The 15,420-nt window shown below is 43.7% G+C and overlaps 1 protein-coding gene across 1 annotated transcript; it reads left to right on the top strand.

Annotated features, from left to right (window-relative positions):
* Nucleotides 1–5,180: 5,180 nt before the first annotated feature.
* Nucleotides 5,181–15,323, top strand: LOC104271594 (cytotoxic and regulatory T-cell molecule-like; the record flags this gene model as incomplete). The annotated part of the gene is made up of 11 exons (XM_009866310.1): nucleotides 5,181–5,229; nucleotides 7,626–7,772; nucleotides 9,247–9,399; nucleotides 9,604–9,735; nucleotides 11,431–11,655; nucleotides 12,048–12,149; nucleotides 12,935–13,003; nucleotides 13,511–13,615; nucleotides 13,896–14,039; nucleotides 14,415–14,498; nucleotides 15,238–15,323. Coding segments are annotated over exons 1-11 (1,296 nt in total), but the record flags the coding sequence as incomplete, so codon positions are not given.
* Between the last annotated feature and the right edge of the window lie 97 nt (nucleotides 15,324–15,420).

Genomic DNA, 15,420 nt, shown 5'->3' with positions numbered 1-15,420 from the left:
TCAGCAGGACTGGTCTCACCTTCAGTAGGATATGATTGAGCTGCATTTTCAGCAGTCAGAACAAGTAAGGACGGATGAACTGCAACCCTTCTCCCTAAATGAGGCCGAACACTCGGCAATTGCGACGTAACAGATCTTAGGGGGTTTTAACTCAGCTTTTATTGAGCTTGCTAGGGAGAGTACAGCAGATTCTGTACATATTTTGAGTCAGAAGAGAGCTCATCCTGTGCAATATGTACATTGTCACGACCCAGAATAGTCCATTATTTATACATGTATGACTATGTACTAATACACAGTAGGCTATTCATAAGTGCATTATTATACCAGGGATGTATACTGAAAGTCAGGGAGATAACTTATGAGATGGCAGGAGAAACTGCTCCCGTGCAGTCATACCTGCTGTCACTTTAGTTTTTAACTGTAATTTAAACTATTTTTGGCTGTGTACAGACATTCCGAAGAGCATTTCTGGCTTGTCTTCCTCCATGCTTACTCACTGCAAATTTGCAAAGGGTTTAAAAACTAAACAGCTGACAATCACACCAGAACTAATTTGGTCACTGATGCTTGTGTAATTCTCTGCACTGCTTTTTGTTTCACACCGTGGGCCAGCAAGATGGAATTTGAGGCAACAAATATTGCCTGTGCAAAACAGTGGAGGCTGCTCAGGTCCTGCTGCAGATAAACGATGTTACAAGGAGTTTACTTAAACAGAAGCATGAAACAAAGAGGGAGCAAACCTGGATGCACAATTTGCATATTGTACTAGCTCTTCTTTGCATATAGTAAGTAATACAAAAGAGTGTGTTCTGTTTGAGAAAGTAGATGTTAAACTACTCTCTTATTTTAAAAAGTATATTTTTTGATGTTTGGGAAAGTATTTTGACAATTGCAGTCTTATCTCAAACTAGATTTTTCAGGTGTAAAGAATCTCAGACAGAAAAATCTTATTTTCTTCTAGCATTTTGATTTCTCATAGGAGTTTTGTGTTAAGTAGTCTCATGTTGATACGGCTTACTGGGGGGGGAAAAAAAATGTTCCTTTTAAATTTTTAATTGAGATGTTAAGAACACAAAACAACTGCTGCTTTAACTTTCACTCCATTGCTGCTCATTAATGTGTATTTAACGTCCCTTCAGTGTCTTGTCCCAGAAGAACATTAGACTTGATCTATCTGAAGTGCATGCAAATCTCCTCCTTGCCTTCACTGTGAGCTGCATCAGATCCCAGAAGTTTAATTAGAGTATAGGAGACAAATAGCAGTTCCTAGATTTTTTTCCCTCTCTTCCCAGTTGAGGAATAAAGCAGGAAATCTGCCAAGAAGTGGTTTGTTCAGTATTTCAGTAAAATGCAACTTAAAGGGTTGGGCTAGAAGAATACAAGAGCCAAAGTGCAGAATCAAATTCTAGGACAGCAGCAGGCGACGGGATCACACTCAGCACCTGAAGGTCTAAACTAGAGTATTCTGAAAAGTTCAGGTTCCATCAAGAGTTTGTCCTTATGACTGGAATTTCCCTCCCTCTGCTGAAGTGGGCGGGAGGGGGCTGAAGCCATGCCCTGACCCCAAAGCTTGAGCTCTGCCTGGGGACCCCTTTTGAGTTTAATGCAGGTGCCAGGTCCAAAGCATTTCCCTTCCGCTTAGTGCAGTGGCAGCTACAGCCAAATTCTCAAATCCTCTGAGCATGGAGCCAGGTTCACATGTGTAAGTGTAAATTGACACAGTATACTCAAATCAAAAGAGCTTTGCTTGTTTATGCAAACTGAGGAACCAGGCCGTAACTTCAGAAAAAAAATGTATTTCCCTTTTGACTCAGTCTGAACAGCTGCAGAAAGAAGTCAGCTGATGGTAGGAGCCTCCTTCTCTCTTCTGGTGTTAGCTTCTAGTGTCAACATTATTAGGAAATTGGTATTTTAATCACCCAATCAGTGATCATTTACAAGAATTCTGCAGCAATTATCTTTGGGGAAGGCAACACCAGCAGTAATTCTGCAAAACACAGAGGGTAGGAGGGATACAAGAGCGCTGCGTCCAGATTTTGTACCCGCAGCCCTGAGCCCCCAGTTAGTACCCATGTCCCTGAGATACTGCTGTCACCTGCACCTGTGCACTAACCAGCTCTTCCAAAAAAAGAGTTAGAGGATGGGGAGAAGGTTTTGTCCAGCACTGTGACAAACTGAGCCTCTCTACTTAGCTCCCACGTAGTGCACTGGATGTGAGGGGTTGTGAACATCTCCCTCTGGGTCCTGACAAAGGCTTGATCCAGGGCCCAGGGAAACAAAAAGGAAGATTTCTCATTATTTCCCCAGGCTCGGGGTGAAGCTGCGCAAAGCCTGGTCCTCCCACAGGCTGCTCCCATCACCTGCCACTGACTTAATGAGGAGCTCGGAGGACTCATGGCTGTGGGGGGTTGAGCCATTCCAGTCCCGATTTAAGAAATGAAGTAGGTGAGATTTAGGGACTGATTATATTCGTATTCATTTCAAAAAGAAGGACGCTGGATAGCTGAGCTAGGCTGTAGTCGACTAACTCCTCATTTAAACCCAGAGCTGGAAATCAGTTTGCGATGCTTCATGACTTATAAACGTATTGAAACTCCGTGCGAAAACTTGTTTAGAAGGGGAGCCTTCATAAGTTCAGTTTGTGGTTTGTTTTGTTTTTAAAAAAAGAGCCTAAGCATAAAGGAAATCATTTGAACTTTAAAAATACACGTGAAATGACAGTGGTAGCAGACATGCTTAAAATGGTGAATGAATGAACAAAAAAAGAACCAATTAAGCAGTAAGTGCGATTGGTCGCGTACACTGTAAATCGCTACTTACTTCTCACCACTTCCTCAAACACTTGTTCCCTGGGGAATATTCACGAACCATACATGCTACATAACAGAAAATACACAGCCAGTTCCTCTCTATTACTTCCCATTAAAATGTATTTTCTCAAGTTTCTCTCTGTGGACATCTCTTAAAACTTGATGTTATCAATGGGTAATTTTTTTTTTTTCATTTTAAACCTGTTGTATCATTCTGTTTATTATGTTTTTAGTGTGAGCAGATTGTATTTATTTGAGAAAAATGTTTGCTGTTTAAAAAAACTCAATAATTGTATTGCCAAAAATAGCTGTAATTACCTGTGACATCTGTATTTTTTTATTTTGGGGGGGTTGGTTGGTTGGTTGTTTTTAAATCTCAGTTTCAAGTGCTAACAACTGTTAAAACAACCACTGCATTTTAATTTGCTTATGACATTAAATGGATTTCTTGGAAGTTGGACAAAAACGTCTCAGAGATGATTTCATAAAGATGCCACGCACCCACACCTCGCTCTTCCTATTTAAGTTTTCCTCTCGAGCCTGTTGAACTTTGCCAGAATGAATATTCTGCCACAGACCTTTAATGAAGTGCCCCTTCAGACAGGTCCGTGCATTGCTCAGGTGCACCTGAGCGATATTTTCAGTGGCTCCAGCAAGAGGAAAAATGCCTGTTCTGGGTATATGCCTAGAGAACAGCTGTACAGAGACCCTGAAACACAAAGAGAGTCTTTCTCAGCCTGGATTGCAATGCTGCCCTCACCACATCCCACTCTGCGATGCCCACACGCACGGGGTGTAAGCCTCAGAAGCGTCACAGAAAAAGGGATGTGAGCTACATTTTTATTCCCTCCACCGAAGATGAAGTTCATTTTTTTGACAGCAGATGGCACAAAACCATCTCGAGTCTAGTTTTCCATCTACTGCACAGGGACAGAGCTTTCCCTCTGGGTTGGAGGGAGGGGGCTTCAGTGTCTCTGCTGCTTGATGCCTTTATTTTCCCCAGACTTATGTTAGTGTCAGGTTTAGACCAAAGCAGTGCTTACCTTTACAACACAGATCTCCTTTCTCAATCTGGATTTTTTTAATCCAGCAGTAGTTTTCTCAGCCAGCGAGGCTCTTTGAAGTCGAGTACCTACGTAAAACTTTACAGCCTAGAGCTCTGTTTTCCAGTAAAACTGACTGCATTACAAAATAAAAGCTACAGCTTTTATCAGCCAGATATAGGCTAACAGAATTAAGCACTTCCATGCACCTGAAAGTTTAATGGACACAGGTTCTAATAAATAAGAAGATGCATAATGTATTTATAATTATTTTGTCTCACTCCAATCCACGCCCTGCAGATGCACAGTTTTTTAAAACCATATTTCTTATCTTATTACAGTCGGCTGATCTTTACAGTGTTAGCCATTTGCAGTAAATGCTGGGCAGTCGCAGAGAAATACCAGAAAGAGGATCTGCAAAGCCTTTTTGGCAATCAGCGTGCGTGGCTACATCATGAAAAGACGGGCACGAATAAATCTTGTGATGTTACCGGACATCACGCACCCAGGAGATACAAAAAGTTTGCTACACCCGGATTGCTTCCGAAATAATCAGACCTGGATGGGAACATGGGAAACCCAGACTCTGCCACCAGTCCTCTGGGACCTCCTTCATGTAGCCAAACTTCTGCCTCGTGCTTCAGTTCTCGGTGAATCTTTCACAACCACCTCACCAATACTCTTAATTCCCCAGAGAGTCACAAACCACACGCAGCGGATTACCTTCCTCTCGTTATTTCTTTTGCCAGGATCTCTGCAAGCAGAGCAAAGCAAACCTCCCGCGCACACAGCGGTACAAGATGCGGAGTGACACAAGATTAGTTTTCCAGAGATTTAAACTGCACGGCTGCATTTTCAAGCAACCTTGCCAATTGCTGCACTACAGCTGCGTCCACCAAGTAAGCTCTGCCTTCCTGGACGCCTTCCCATCTTGGGGAATTAAATCCTGCACAAAGTGTCCTTGTAGCATCACCCCAGACCCAAATTTCTATTAACCTTTACCTGTTTCACCCTCCCTGTGTACACCTCTCCCCCTCTTGCCCACACGGATGCTGAGCAAGGTGAAGCGTCCCCAGTCCTGCTGCCCACCAGTTTCATTTTAGGGACCTGTGAGGTCACCAATTTCTCAGCAGTCGCCAACACATAGGAAACGTGAGACGGGGGTAGAAGAGAGTGGAATGGCATAGAGAAGGAAAGGGGGCAGAGGTCCCAGCAGTGATGAAGTCATGGTAAATCTGCTCCCCCCATGCTGAAAAGGGACCTCCTGCGCAGCAGCGTCGGCAAAGAGGAAGCCAGCACAGACCGCCAGCGCCCACACCACAGCATGACTTTCGCCAGGGTGCTACACGTCGCGGCTCTCTTCCTGATGCAAGGTAAGCAAAACGCGTTGTCTTACATGATCTGCCCTTCGCAAGCAGTACAGCTTGGAGAACTTGACTGCCAGAGTATCAGCGTGCTACGCACAAGGCAGCTTTCCTGTTGTTTTCTTGCTGGCAATGCTGCATTGTCACCCATTTTCCAAAGCATTGACACTCGTAAACCCAGTGTCGATGAGACCAACTCACCTCCTAGCAGCTGTCAGTGTGCTCGAGATGGCAGTGCTGGGAAATCAAAAGCTTTTCCCTTAAATCCGGACAGTTGGTCACTACTTGCTGCGTATGCCTCTGTTCACACACTGTCTAAAAAGAGACTAACGTAAGAAGCACTTGCAAAGTATTTTGAAAATTAAAAGCGTTTAAATGCTCAATCTCCTCGCTCCTAACTAGAGCTTATGCCACTTTGCTTATCTTCTGTCTTTGATACACAGGACAGCATGAGAGATCCATATTTGACCTTTTAGATTTAGGTAAGGAAAGCAGCAAGACAACGGGCAGGCTTCCCTCCCGACCTTTGCAGGAGGAATGCACACACAAGCCTGGTGCTGCCCTCTTCTGCCTTCTCAACAAATGCTGGGGCAGAAACTGCAGCAGTGCTGTTGTGGACACTTTGCTAATACTTTCGCACACTAAGGTATCGTTAACAGAGGCCACATCGGATCTCGGCGTCTAAAGGAATGCTATATGCTATATTAGCATTGATTGTGTTTGACAGAACCCAAGCCTTAAGGAGATGTCAGTTGTATTTTAGCCAAACTAGCGCTTGCAGTGCTCTTTAGACTCACTCCAAATCAGCAGTTTTCACTCTGTTTCAGTGCGCAGCCCCTCTTCCTCCAACATTGCCCCCGATTCCCGCATGATGAACTTGTACCTGCCGACAACCACTAGCTGCTCTTGGCCATCAGAATTAATTCAGACTCCTCCTTGCAGGTCTGCAGCCAGAGGCCAAAAATAACTCATTAAACAGGATGCCTCTACAGGCTACAGTTTTAAAGAGAACTCTGAAACAATGCATTGAGCGCATTTCACCGCAACAAGTTCTCTGTGTGCTTTCTGATGGCTAAAATAATAGCAACCAGAGTCATGAGCTGGTTTTGCTCCATTGCATCCTGCAATTCCTAGCAAGAAACAGTTGCTATTTCTTGCCAAGAGGGTGAATATATATTGCAGTACTTGATCTCAGACCAATTCTTCCAGGCAGCCAGGGCAGCTGGGATGCACAGAGCACTAGAACTACCACAACCACTGCAAACTGCCCCCACACAAGGAGGGAAATTTGACCTGTGAGTCATGGTCTGAACGAAGCCACGGTCTCTCATAGAAATGATGTATTATCTCTGTTGTGGGGGCTGCTTTTTTTCCTGTTCTAGAAAAGCAAGCAACACCTCAATTTTTCTTGTTTAGCCTTGCTGCTCGCATCTCAAAATGCGACCTCACACTTGTGTTAGTGACAGGAAACTTTCTCTGTGCCAAAATGCAGAAGGGCCCCGTGTACAACCACAAACAGGGCTCTCTCTGCTACCTTACCAACACGCACCTCTCGACGCAGAACCAGGAAACACCAGGCGTGCTCAGCTCAAGGGTGAGGCACGGCCACAGGTCCCCATGGGAAACCATCATCTTACAGGGTGACAAGTCCTTCCTCTGACTTTAGTGGTAAAAGGTCAGGTCCGGCAAGAATACCCTAAAATAGTTTCATTTTTGGTATATTTAAAAATGTTTTTAAGAAAATGCAAAGCTTTCCTGAGGCCCAGAAAGACTCATTTCCCCAAACTGCAGCGCTCATGTATGCAGCAGGAACTTGCAGCAGACAAGCCAGCTGGAACACAAAATCAGAACGCACAAAACAGGAATGAAAAATAAAACCCTATTACTGCCTATTTACTTACATCTGACCCTGGACTTACTCTTGGTAATTTCTCCACAGCATGCGTTTTTCTGAAGAAGGCAAGTCATTCCAGGTCATCAAATGTTTCCACAAAGTGTATTATACATCTTAGAATGTCTGGAGACAAAACACCGCCTGTCTGTAAAATGAGCTGGGAGTAGAAAGACCAAAAATTCATTTTAGTACCCTGTGCCAGGCCAGGTTTGTGGCTCCGATCTTTGGAAGAAGTTTCAAAGTCAGTTAAAAGGAGCATTCCAACTTCTGAATAAAAAAATGTCTTATTTTGCAGAGGTTCTGCTCAGGCACACACACTCGCAAATCAACTTCAACAGCTCCAGAATGCAGCATGGTACAATGAAAATTAACATACAATTATATTAGCAGGTTTCCTAATACAGAAAAAACTTGACGCAAAAAGAAAGCTGACATACTTCTCTGTGCGAAACATTGTCGCTTTACTTCATGTCACATTTTAATACTTATTTTTTCCCCCCACCTCTGGCAGGGGATTTTCCAGGACATGGCAGCGAAACTGTAACTCTAAAGGAAGGAGAGGACCTAAATCTCCACTGCAGGCTCAGCGGTGACGGCAGTTCTGCCCGGCAATGGTTAAACCCTCACAACTTTACCATTTTTATCAACACCCTGCGCGGTAAGTGTGAAAACCAAGTGCAGGACTTTCCACGTGGGGCTGGAGGGTCACTCACAAGTGGGCTTTCCTGGCTCCCACCCAGGGCCACTCTGACTCACTTGTGACCCGACCGCGCAAGATGGTTTTTACACCTTTCTGGCAGGAAGCTGATGAAATGGAAACCCCCACAAGAGTGGTCTGGCACCAGAGCTTTTAGCAATGCACCGGCAGCAAGAGATCAGCACAAAAAACCACTCTCGCCCTAGAAGAGAGACAGGAGTGGACATGCCTGAAAGCCCTGGGTGCTCTTTTGCTCATCACGGAATTCAGTGTAGTGCACCAGGAGGGAATTTTTAGAAAACCAGCAGTGATTTCTAATGCATGCTGACGAAGCCAAAGTTACAATTACTGTGTTTCCTCGCACTCCTCTTCACCTCACATCTCTCATCTCTCCTCCTTTTGGTCCAAATTCAATAGCTCTGCCAGATGAAGACTGCTTTAGTGTTCCCCATTTGAACAGTACCTAGTCAGCATCCCTGCTGTTAAAGCCTTTAGGCTTTAATAATAACGACTGGGATTTATCTGACTAGAGTTTGCAAAGCATTTGGATCCTTGATAGGTCAGACACACTGACTATTTTCCTTTAGCAACACTAAAGAAAACAGTCCTCATTTAACGACTTTACACTGCACACAGACATTTTCATTTTTTATTCTGAATCACCACTGTGAATCTCTATCACATTGCTTGTCTGATAAACCACTTTTGAACTAGTTCCCTCCAGCCTCATTGCAGATAAAAATGTGACAAGCTAGATACAAGACTTGTATCATGGTGATTTCAAAACCCTTTTATATTTAATTGCTTCCATAAATTATAGCGCTGCTGTGATTAAATCACATTAAAATCAAGGTAATTAGACAAGGATAGGAGAAGCAAAACAGCTCATTAATAAGCAGTTAATAAAGAGGTGTGTGCTGACCACATGGTTCATTTATGTATCACAAAATACACCCAAAAAGGGAAGTGATTTTTTCAAGGTCAGATAAAGACTTGGGGAACAGGGAAAGAAAAAGTCCTTAGTTCATGCATCTATGCTCTACATTCAAACATCATATTACTTTTCTGTCTACATATCATGTCCTCAGGTCTCAATGCTTGCTTATATTCATCTATCTAGACACTTACAGAACTCAAATTGCAATAATACCTAAGAATACAGGAATAAGACCCCCTGAATACAAGAGCAAGAATAAACATGTTATTTTGCCTTCTAGCAGCACATACCCCCTTCTTCAATCCACTGCTGTCACTGTACCAGTGCAGCACCAGTTAGGAATGCTTTGTGCTAGAACTGCTCCCTTATGTCTAGTGCTGATGAATTTTAAAAAAAAAAGTAATGAAGAAAACTATTCCCACTCATTATTGCTTTAATTACCCATTTTCTTCTTACGTACCAACACACATAGCAAGCTGGGTTTATTTTTCCTTACAGCTTTAAGAGATCAGAGGTACAAACTTATCCATTCTTCAAAGGATGAATTATCCATCCAACTGTCTAACGTAACAGTGCACGACGAAGGCGAATATAACTGCTTCTACTATGGCATCCCATTCAAAAGCATGAACACGACGGTTGAGGTGTTAGGTAAGTTCCTTCGCCTGCTTTGTCCCAGAAGAGCAGAACAGCTCCTCAGCTCCAGACCTACATTTTTGCATGCAATTAAATGGTGCTTTACACGACCTGATCCTGGTCTTAGGCCAGTGCCCCCAGATAATGCTATGTATGCAGACATTCATAAAACCAAGTAGGAAGATGTGCTGTAACTGATTCTAAACCTTTTTGCTGCAGCTGCTCCTTCTAATCCAGTACTGGAAGTATCCCAAGACACAGAAAGAAGCATTACATTGTCTTGCTACACTCAAGGGTGCAAACCACAGTCCCAGATTACCTGGCTCTTGAACAACGGGATAGAGCTCCCTGGTAAGTGTTAAAGGACCAGAGGTTGATAATTAACCATTTCTTCCTATCAGCCATGGGCACATTTAAGAATACTGGAAGGTGAAACACCTTCGGCAACACATCAGCTGGGACTAGCACTCAACCTCCACTCATTTAGTACAACTTTGCCCGAGCAGCGCAGGTTTGGAGAAAAGTCAGCACTGAATTGCAGTGTTTGGGCAAGGGACAGGGCTCATCTGCTTTGCTCACATTCCGTGCAGAACAGCGCCACTTGGCACCAAAATAACCTGAGAGTCTGGAGCGAAACCAAAATAAAATGAAACCAAAACTCTGCAGGCACAATTCTGAAAGCCCCAGTATAAAGCCAGTAAACAAATCCACTCTATTTCCATGCTGTAAGCAGCAGATGGATTTTCCTCAGTTTTGCAGAGCAGCTCACACACATCCCAACAGCATTTCCCTCTCAATCTACTCAGAGTCAGGCAGCTCACGAGCAGAAGCAAGAAGAGAGCTCACAAAACACAGCTGTCACTGCCCTGTGAGGCTCTGGGGTGACACAGGTGAGGAGGAACAGAGCTATTGCATAGCTCAAATTAACTTGTGTGCTATATAAATAGCTGCTTTGAAGGCCACCTCCTAATAATAAATACCTTACTCGCTTGTAACTGTAGCACAGCGAAGAGGAAATGCACATCTCTATCAAAGCATGAGGAAAATACCCACAGATGCATATGCTGCTTTTTTTTTTTCCATGCATTAACAAGCTCTTATTTGTATTTTGCATCCTCAAGCAACATATTCAAAGCTTAGCTTGTAATCTCCTCCCCTGCCCCCCTCTCCATCAGCTCTGGAAAACAACACAGTGTGGTAGCCTGAATATAGCTAGCAAACAAGGCTAAAGAAAAAAAAAATAAAGAAATAGTGTCCTATGCAATACAGCAAGTTACCTGTAAAGGCTAATTTGGAAACAAGGAATTTCTTTCATTTAAGACATCAGTGTGTTACCAAGAGTAACAGATCAGGAGAAAGCATCAGTTGGTTTCCAAAGTGCAAAAAAGGGGGACAGTGAAACCCGCACTGTGGGGATGACAGAGGACTTGCACAGGATTTCACAGAGTTACAGAAATGTTTATTTATTACAACTGTAAATATTGTGCGCCTATATTTTGTGCCTGTTTATGAACAGGCATAAACATTGCACAACTTCTTTTTATGTTTGGGGTAACAAATCCACAGCTATTAAGACACAAATTCAATGTCCCTGGCTATCACACAGCAGAATCAGAACTTTTCTAGAACTCAGCTGTGCAGCAGAACAGCAAAACCCTGCCTTGAGGGCCCCCGTTGCGGGCCATGGATGGATGTGGCAGACAGCAAAACGCTTTATTCCGTTCACTAAGGACCAAAAGTGATGGTGAGTGTTTGGAGATTTTGCCACAGACGTGCATGGCACTGCCGGGGAATTTGCCCACGTGAGTCATGAAACCAAGCAGAGGCTTTGGGTCGAGCGCAGAAGGTGCAGCGAGGTCTGTACTCGGACAACTGCCAAGGAAGAAAACACAACCTTGCTGCCTTTGGGCTCCCATTTACACAACTGCACAGTAATCAGGTGCTGCTTTAGCACAGCAAAGTAATGCACGTTGCGCCTGGAAGGTTTTTCATTACGTTGCCCTTGACTAGAAAGCACTTAAATGATTTCCTCCAACGGGTGTATAGGTGACAGTAAGCACGAGTTAGAAGCTGATGGGAAGAAATGGACCACAGTCAGCACGCTGACCGTCCTCGCCTACGGGCCCAATTCAACAGCCAGCTGCATCGTTCGTCACCAAGCACTAAGAGAAAAGAAGCTGACAGCATCTTTCCAGTTCAAGGATCTCTCCAGGACAGGCATTGCCCCGTCTGCGCTCGAGGTGCATACACCTGACAACGAGAATTCTACAGGTAGGCACTAACTGCTTGGCTCTTTTTAATTAATGCACCTGTCAGGTAAACTATCACCAGCTGCCATCAGCACTGAGGGACATTTTGTGCAGTCTTCAGAATAATTTTGGTTTTTCGCCCAGTGACCACAGCAGTGTCAGGTCTGAACAGGAGCACGGCCTCTGCTCCAAGCTACATACTTTTTTTTTCCTTGTTTCGTAACATTAAATATAGTAATAGGAGAGGGAAGCTGATGGTAGGAGAGTAGGACTGTAAGTTCAACCACCGATCAGACATCACCCAAACAGGCCAGAGCATGGAGCATGCAGCAGCATACTCGTTTTCCAAGAATCAGTTCAATGGAAAAGCATGTCTTCTGATTTTTGTCTTGTGTTTGGGGGTGTTTCCTTTAGGATCCAAACAACCAGCTGTGCCTTCTGCAGCATCAGAGGATCCAGCAGTTACCAGCTCAGCATCAATCCAGAAAAACCTCCAACCAGACAACACATCTGCTTGTAAGTTTGGTCTTAGTTACATTAATTTACCAAACTGGGAGAGAAATGCTACCAAGAACAGTGTTTTATTCCACATTACAAACAAGCACATAATATAAAACACAGCATTTCTTGCTTGTGGGGGGAGCTCTCATTTTTACACACAAAAGCAAAACAAAGTGTCTATGGCAAGCTGCAGAACATCAGCGTTAGCAGCAGCAGCCAGACTGTCCTGGTCACAGCACGGTTAACGATGAGACTCAATGAGTCTTCAACTCAAAGGATTCTGTGATTCCCTGGTGAGCCCTGGCTGGGATTTCTTTGGACAGCTGCACTAGGTGGCACTGTGCAACCACAGTTACCTGTGCCCGCTGCATTTACTGAACTGAGGAGTTGCCTCCAGCAGAAGAATTAAACTGCCCAAATGGGTTGGCCAAACCCCACCAAGGTGGGGACACGTTTCTTCAGTGAAAAATAATTGGCTCTTTCCGAAATACGTTAACTCTTTGTTTATATTTGTTTAAAAGAGCTGCACCGGTGATAACAAATGTCAGAGAACAGCTACATCCCAACTAACAATTCATACATATATTGGTAAATATGGAGCGGGAGCCTGAGTGTTTTAAGAGGACTTTCACTAGGTGTGCTTACTCCCCTGATAAGGAAAAAAATCTCTTATGAATGTAAAGTTCTGGCAGACGCAACACGCATTATCATCTTAGTTTTACAAATGGAATTTAATTATAATTATACAAGAATATATTGTCTGTGTGCATAAGAAAGTCAGAGCTCACCTCTCTGCACACGGTCCGAAGTGACGCCAGCTGCAGCCAAAAAGGAAGAACTGACTGGTTCGAGTTATCGTGTCCCCAGCAGTATGAGCCATCTTCATCTGACATGGGTGGTGGCAGCAAAGGACAGGGAGTCTCACACCGTGTGACTGCACCACTGAGAGCTGTGAAGACAGTAAAAGAGTAGTGAGGGATATGAATATAAAAAAAAATAAAAATACTTGCTCTAAGGAAAAGCATGCTCATTCCTGGTTTTGCAAGCAAGAGAAGCAAACTGATGGACAGGGAAAGCCCCAAAATGACCCAAGAGTCAAAGATCAGATTTGTTTAATTTGCCTGTAAATGGGAACCATTGAATTCAATAATGTGTAAAGAGACTAGGGATTTTCTGTTCATAAAGCTTAGGTAGTCTCCAGATTAAAACAAAATATAGCGTTAAGTAAGCACTGAGCTTTAAGTCAAGGGCTTCAGAAGCTCCCTTTCTGCTGCAGTACCAGCAGCCCTGGACTTCAAAGCTGCTGGGAAAATACACATTTCTTAAGCACCCCTTTGCTCTTCAGAGAAACACTGTTCTACTTTCTATTCTTCCAGGGACTGAAACAGCATTCTATGTGAACGTCACAGAACAGGAACTTTCCAGGACAGAAGCTCCGCAACCAAGTGAAAATGCAACTGGGATTTCCATCATCACCTTCAGTACGAACTCTTTAGTGACCGACAATGAGCTTTCTAACACCAAGCTGCTTCTCACACAACCATTTTTATCATCTAGAAAAAAGCTAAATTTTACTGTTTGCTGTGCCAGAGCACAAGCTCATTGATTTTAATCAATTTGACCTCACATGCTAAAATTAAGTCCAGTAAGGTGACTTCTCTCCCACCATGTTCATCTGGCCCGGTCCAGGATATATTGTTTTTGTCTTAATTACCAGAGACTCACTTTAACAACACAGATATACACCTGCTTCTTTTACAGAGCCAGATCTGAAATCCGAAGGCATGAAAAAGGAGAATAATCTCTTGCTGCCAGTCTTGGTGGCTGCTCTGATTTTCGTGCTGCTCGTCATTGTTCTGCTTTTTATGAGGAAGCTGAAAAAAGCTTATGGAGTGTGGAAAAGAGGTGGGTGATGGCCCTGTTTGAGCAACTGCAGACGCTGCTTTATTCAGAGGGGCTTGAGAGCTGAGGAGCCTGTTAAGGAGAGCAAGACCTGGCTCCTCCAGCCACCCATTAAATGTCCTTCCCCCATAGAAGGTGACCGTGACTTGTCACAAACAGCTCTTAAAAAGTCCCTGTAACTGGCAGCCTTGAGACATGCTTCAACTGACAGGAGGTGCCACAAAAGCCAATGAAATTAGTGTCTTGGGCATCTCTCTTAAATAGTCTGGATGATGGAACCCCCATCCTGTAACTGGTGCCTCCCAAGTTTTATGCTCAAGGCAGAGAATGAAGAAGAGTCATAGAAAAATCTCATCATTACGTTTGTCTTCTGCACAGAAAATGATGTTTCAGAGCAGACATTGGAGAGTTATAAATCCAAATCTAATGAAGACAGTCTGGGCCACGAGAAGAATGGACACGGTAAAAAGCTTTAACTCGTATAAACTAATTCCTCTTATAACATTGTTGCTGACCACAGCCAGAGCAAATTGCAGCCAATCTTACTGTACAGAGATATTTGCAAATTGCGTATTTTAAACCTGAATACTCTAAACTCAAGCCTTTCACACCTGGAGGTCCACCTGTTACAGCCTCAGCAAGAGTGATGCAGAACTGTAAAAAAGGAAAATAATTTCGTTTTATTTGAGAGGCTAGACTGGATAATCATAATGGATTTCTCTAGTTTCTAATCTACTGAAACACTACTAAAACCAATATCCGTAGTATGTACTAATGTGCTATTGTTAAACTGTTTCGAATGGCTCTTACCTGATTTCGCCACCACCAAAACATCAATGCTTCATCAGTCCTGTCCTCAGCCAGCAACTACAGACTGAGGCAAGTCTGTCAGCCTCCTCAGCTGGGGTCTTTCTGCTCCACACCTGGGCTTTTGGCTAAATAAATGCAGGTGGGGGGGGGGGAATATCCAAAGCCCAGGTGCCAAAAATTAGGGATTTTTGCCAACATCTTTCAACGTGAGTTTATTGCAGCACCTAAAATTGCAGCACTTAATTCTACACTAAAAGAGAAAGCGGCTCGTTGTCAAAATATTTTCAAAACTTGCCTTCTTCCTCAGATATTCAACGGCAAACTATTTAAACCATGCAGGTACGCATACCCCCGTCACAAAAGCAGTAATAAATGTATGTTCATCTTTCAGTCGTCAGTCAGAAATCCAACGCGCAATATGTAACAGAGGGACATGAGGAAACGAAGCACAAGAATTCGGGAGATAAAACCGCTGCAGTAAGCGAGCAGCACTTTGGATGGGGAAAGGAAACGGACGTGTAACAACGGCAAACCAGCACAAGGGGCAAAACCCCCGCTGCTCCCTGCCGTGTTT

The sequence above is a fragment of the Apaloderma vittatum genome, unplaced genomic scaffold (assembly GCF_000703405.1).
Source record: "Apaloderma vittatum isolate BGI_N311 unplaced genomic scaffold, ASM70340v1 scaffold19573, whole genome shotgun sequence".
Taxonomy (NCBI): domain Eukaryota; kingdom Metazoa; phylum Chordata; class Aves; order Trogoniformes; family Trogonidae; genus Apaloderma; species Apaloderma vittatum.
This window is presented reverse-complemented; position numbering and strand designations above follow the sequence as displayed.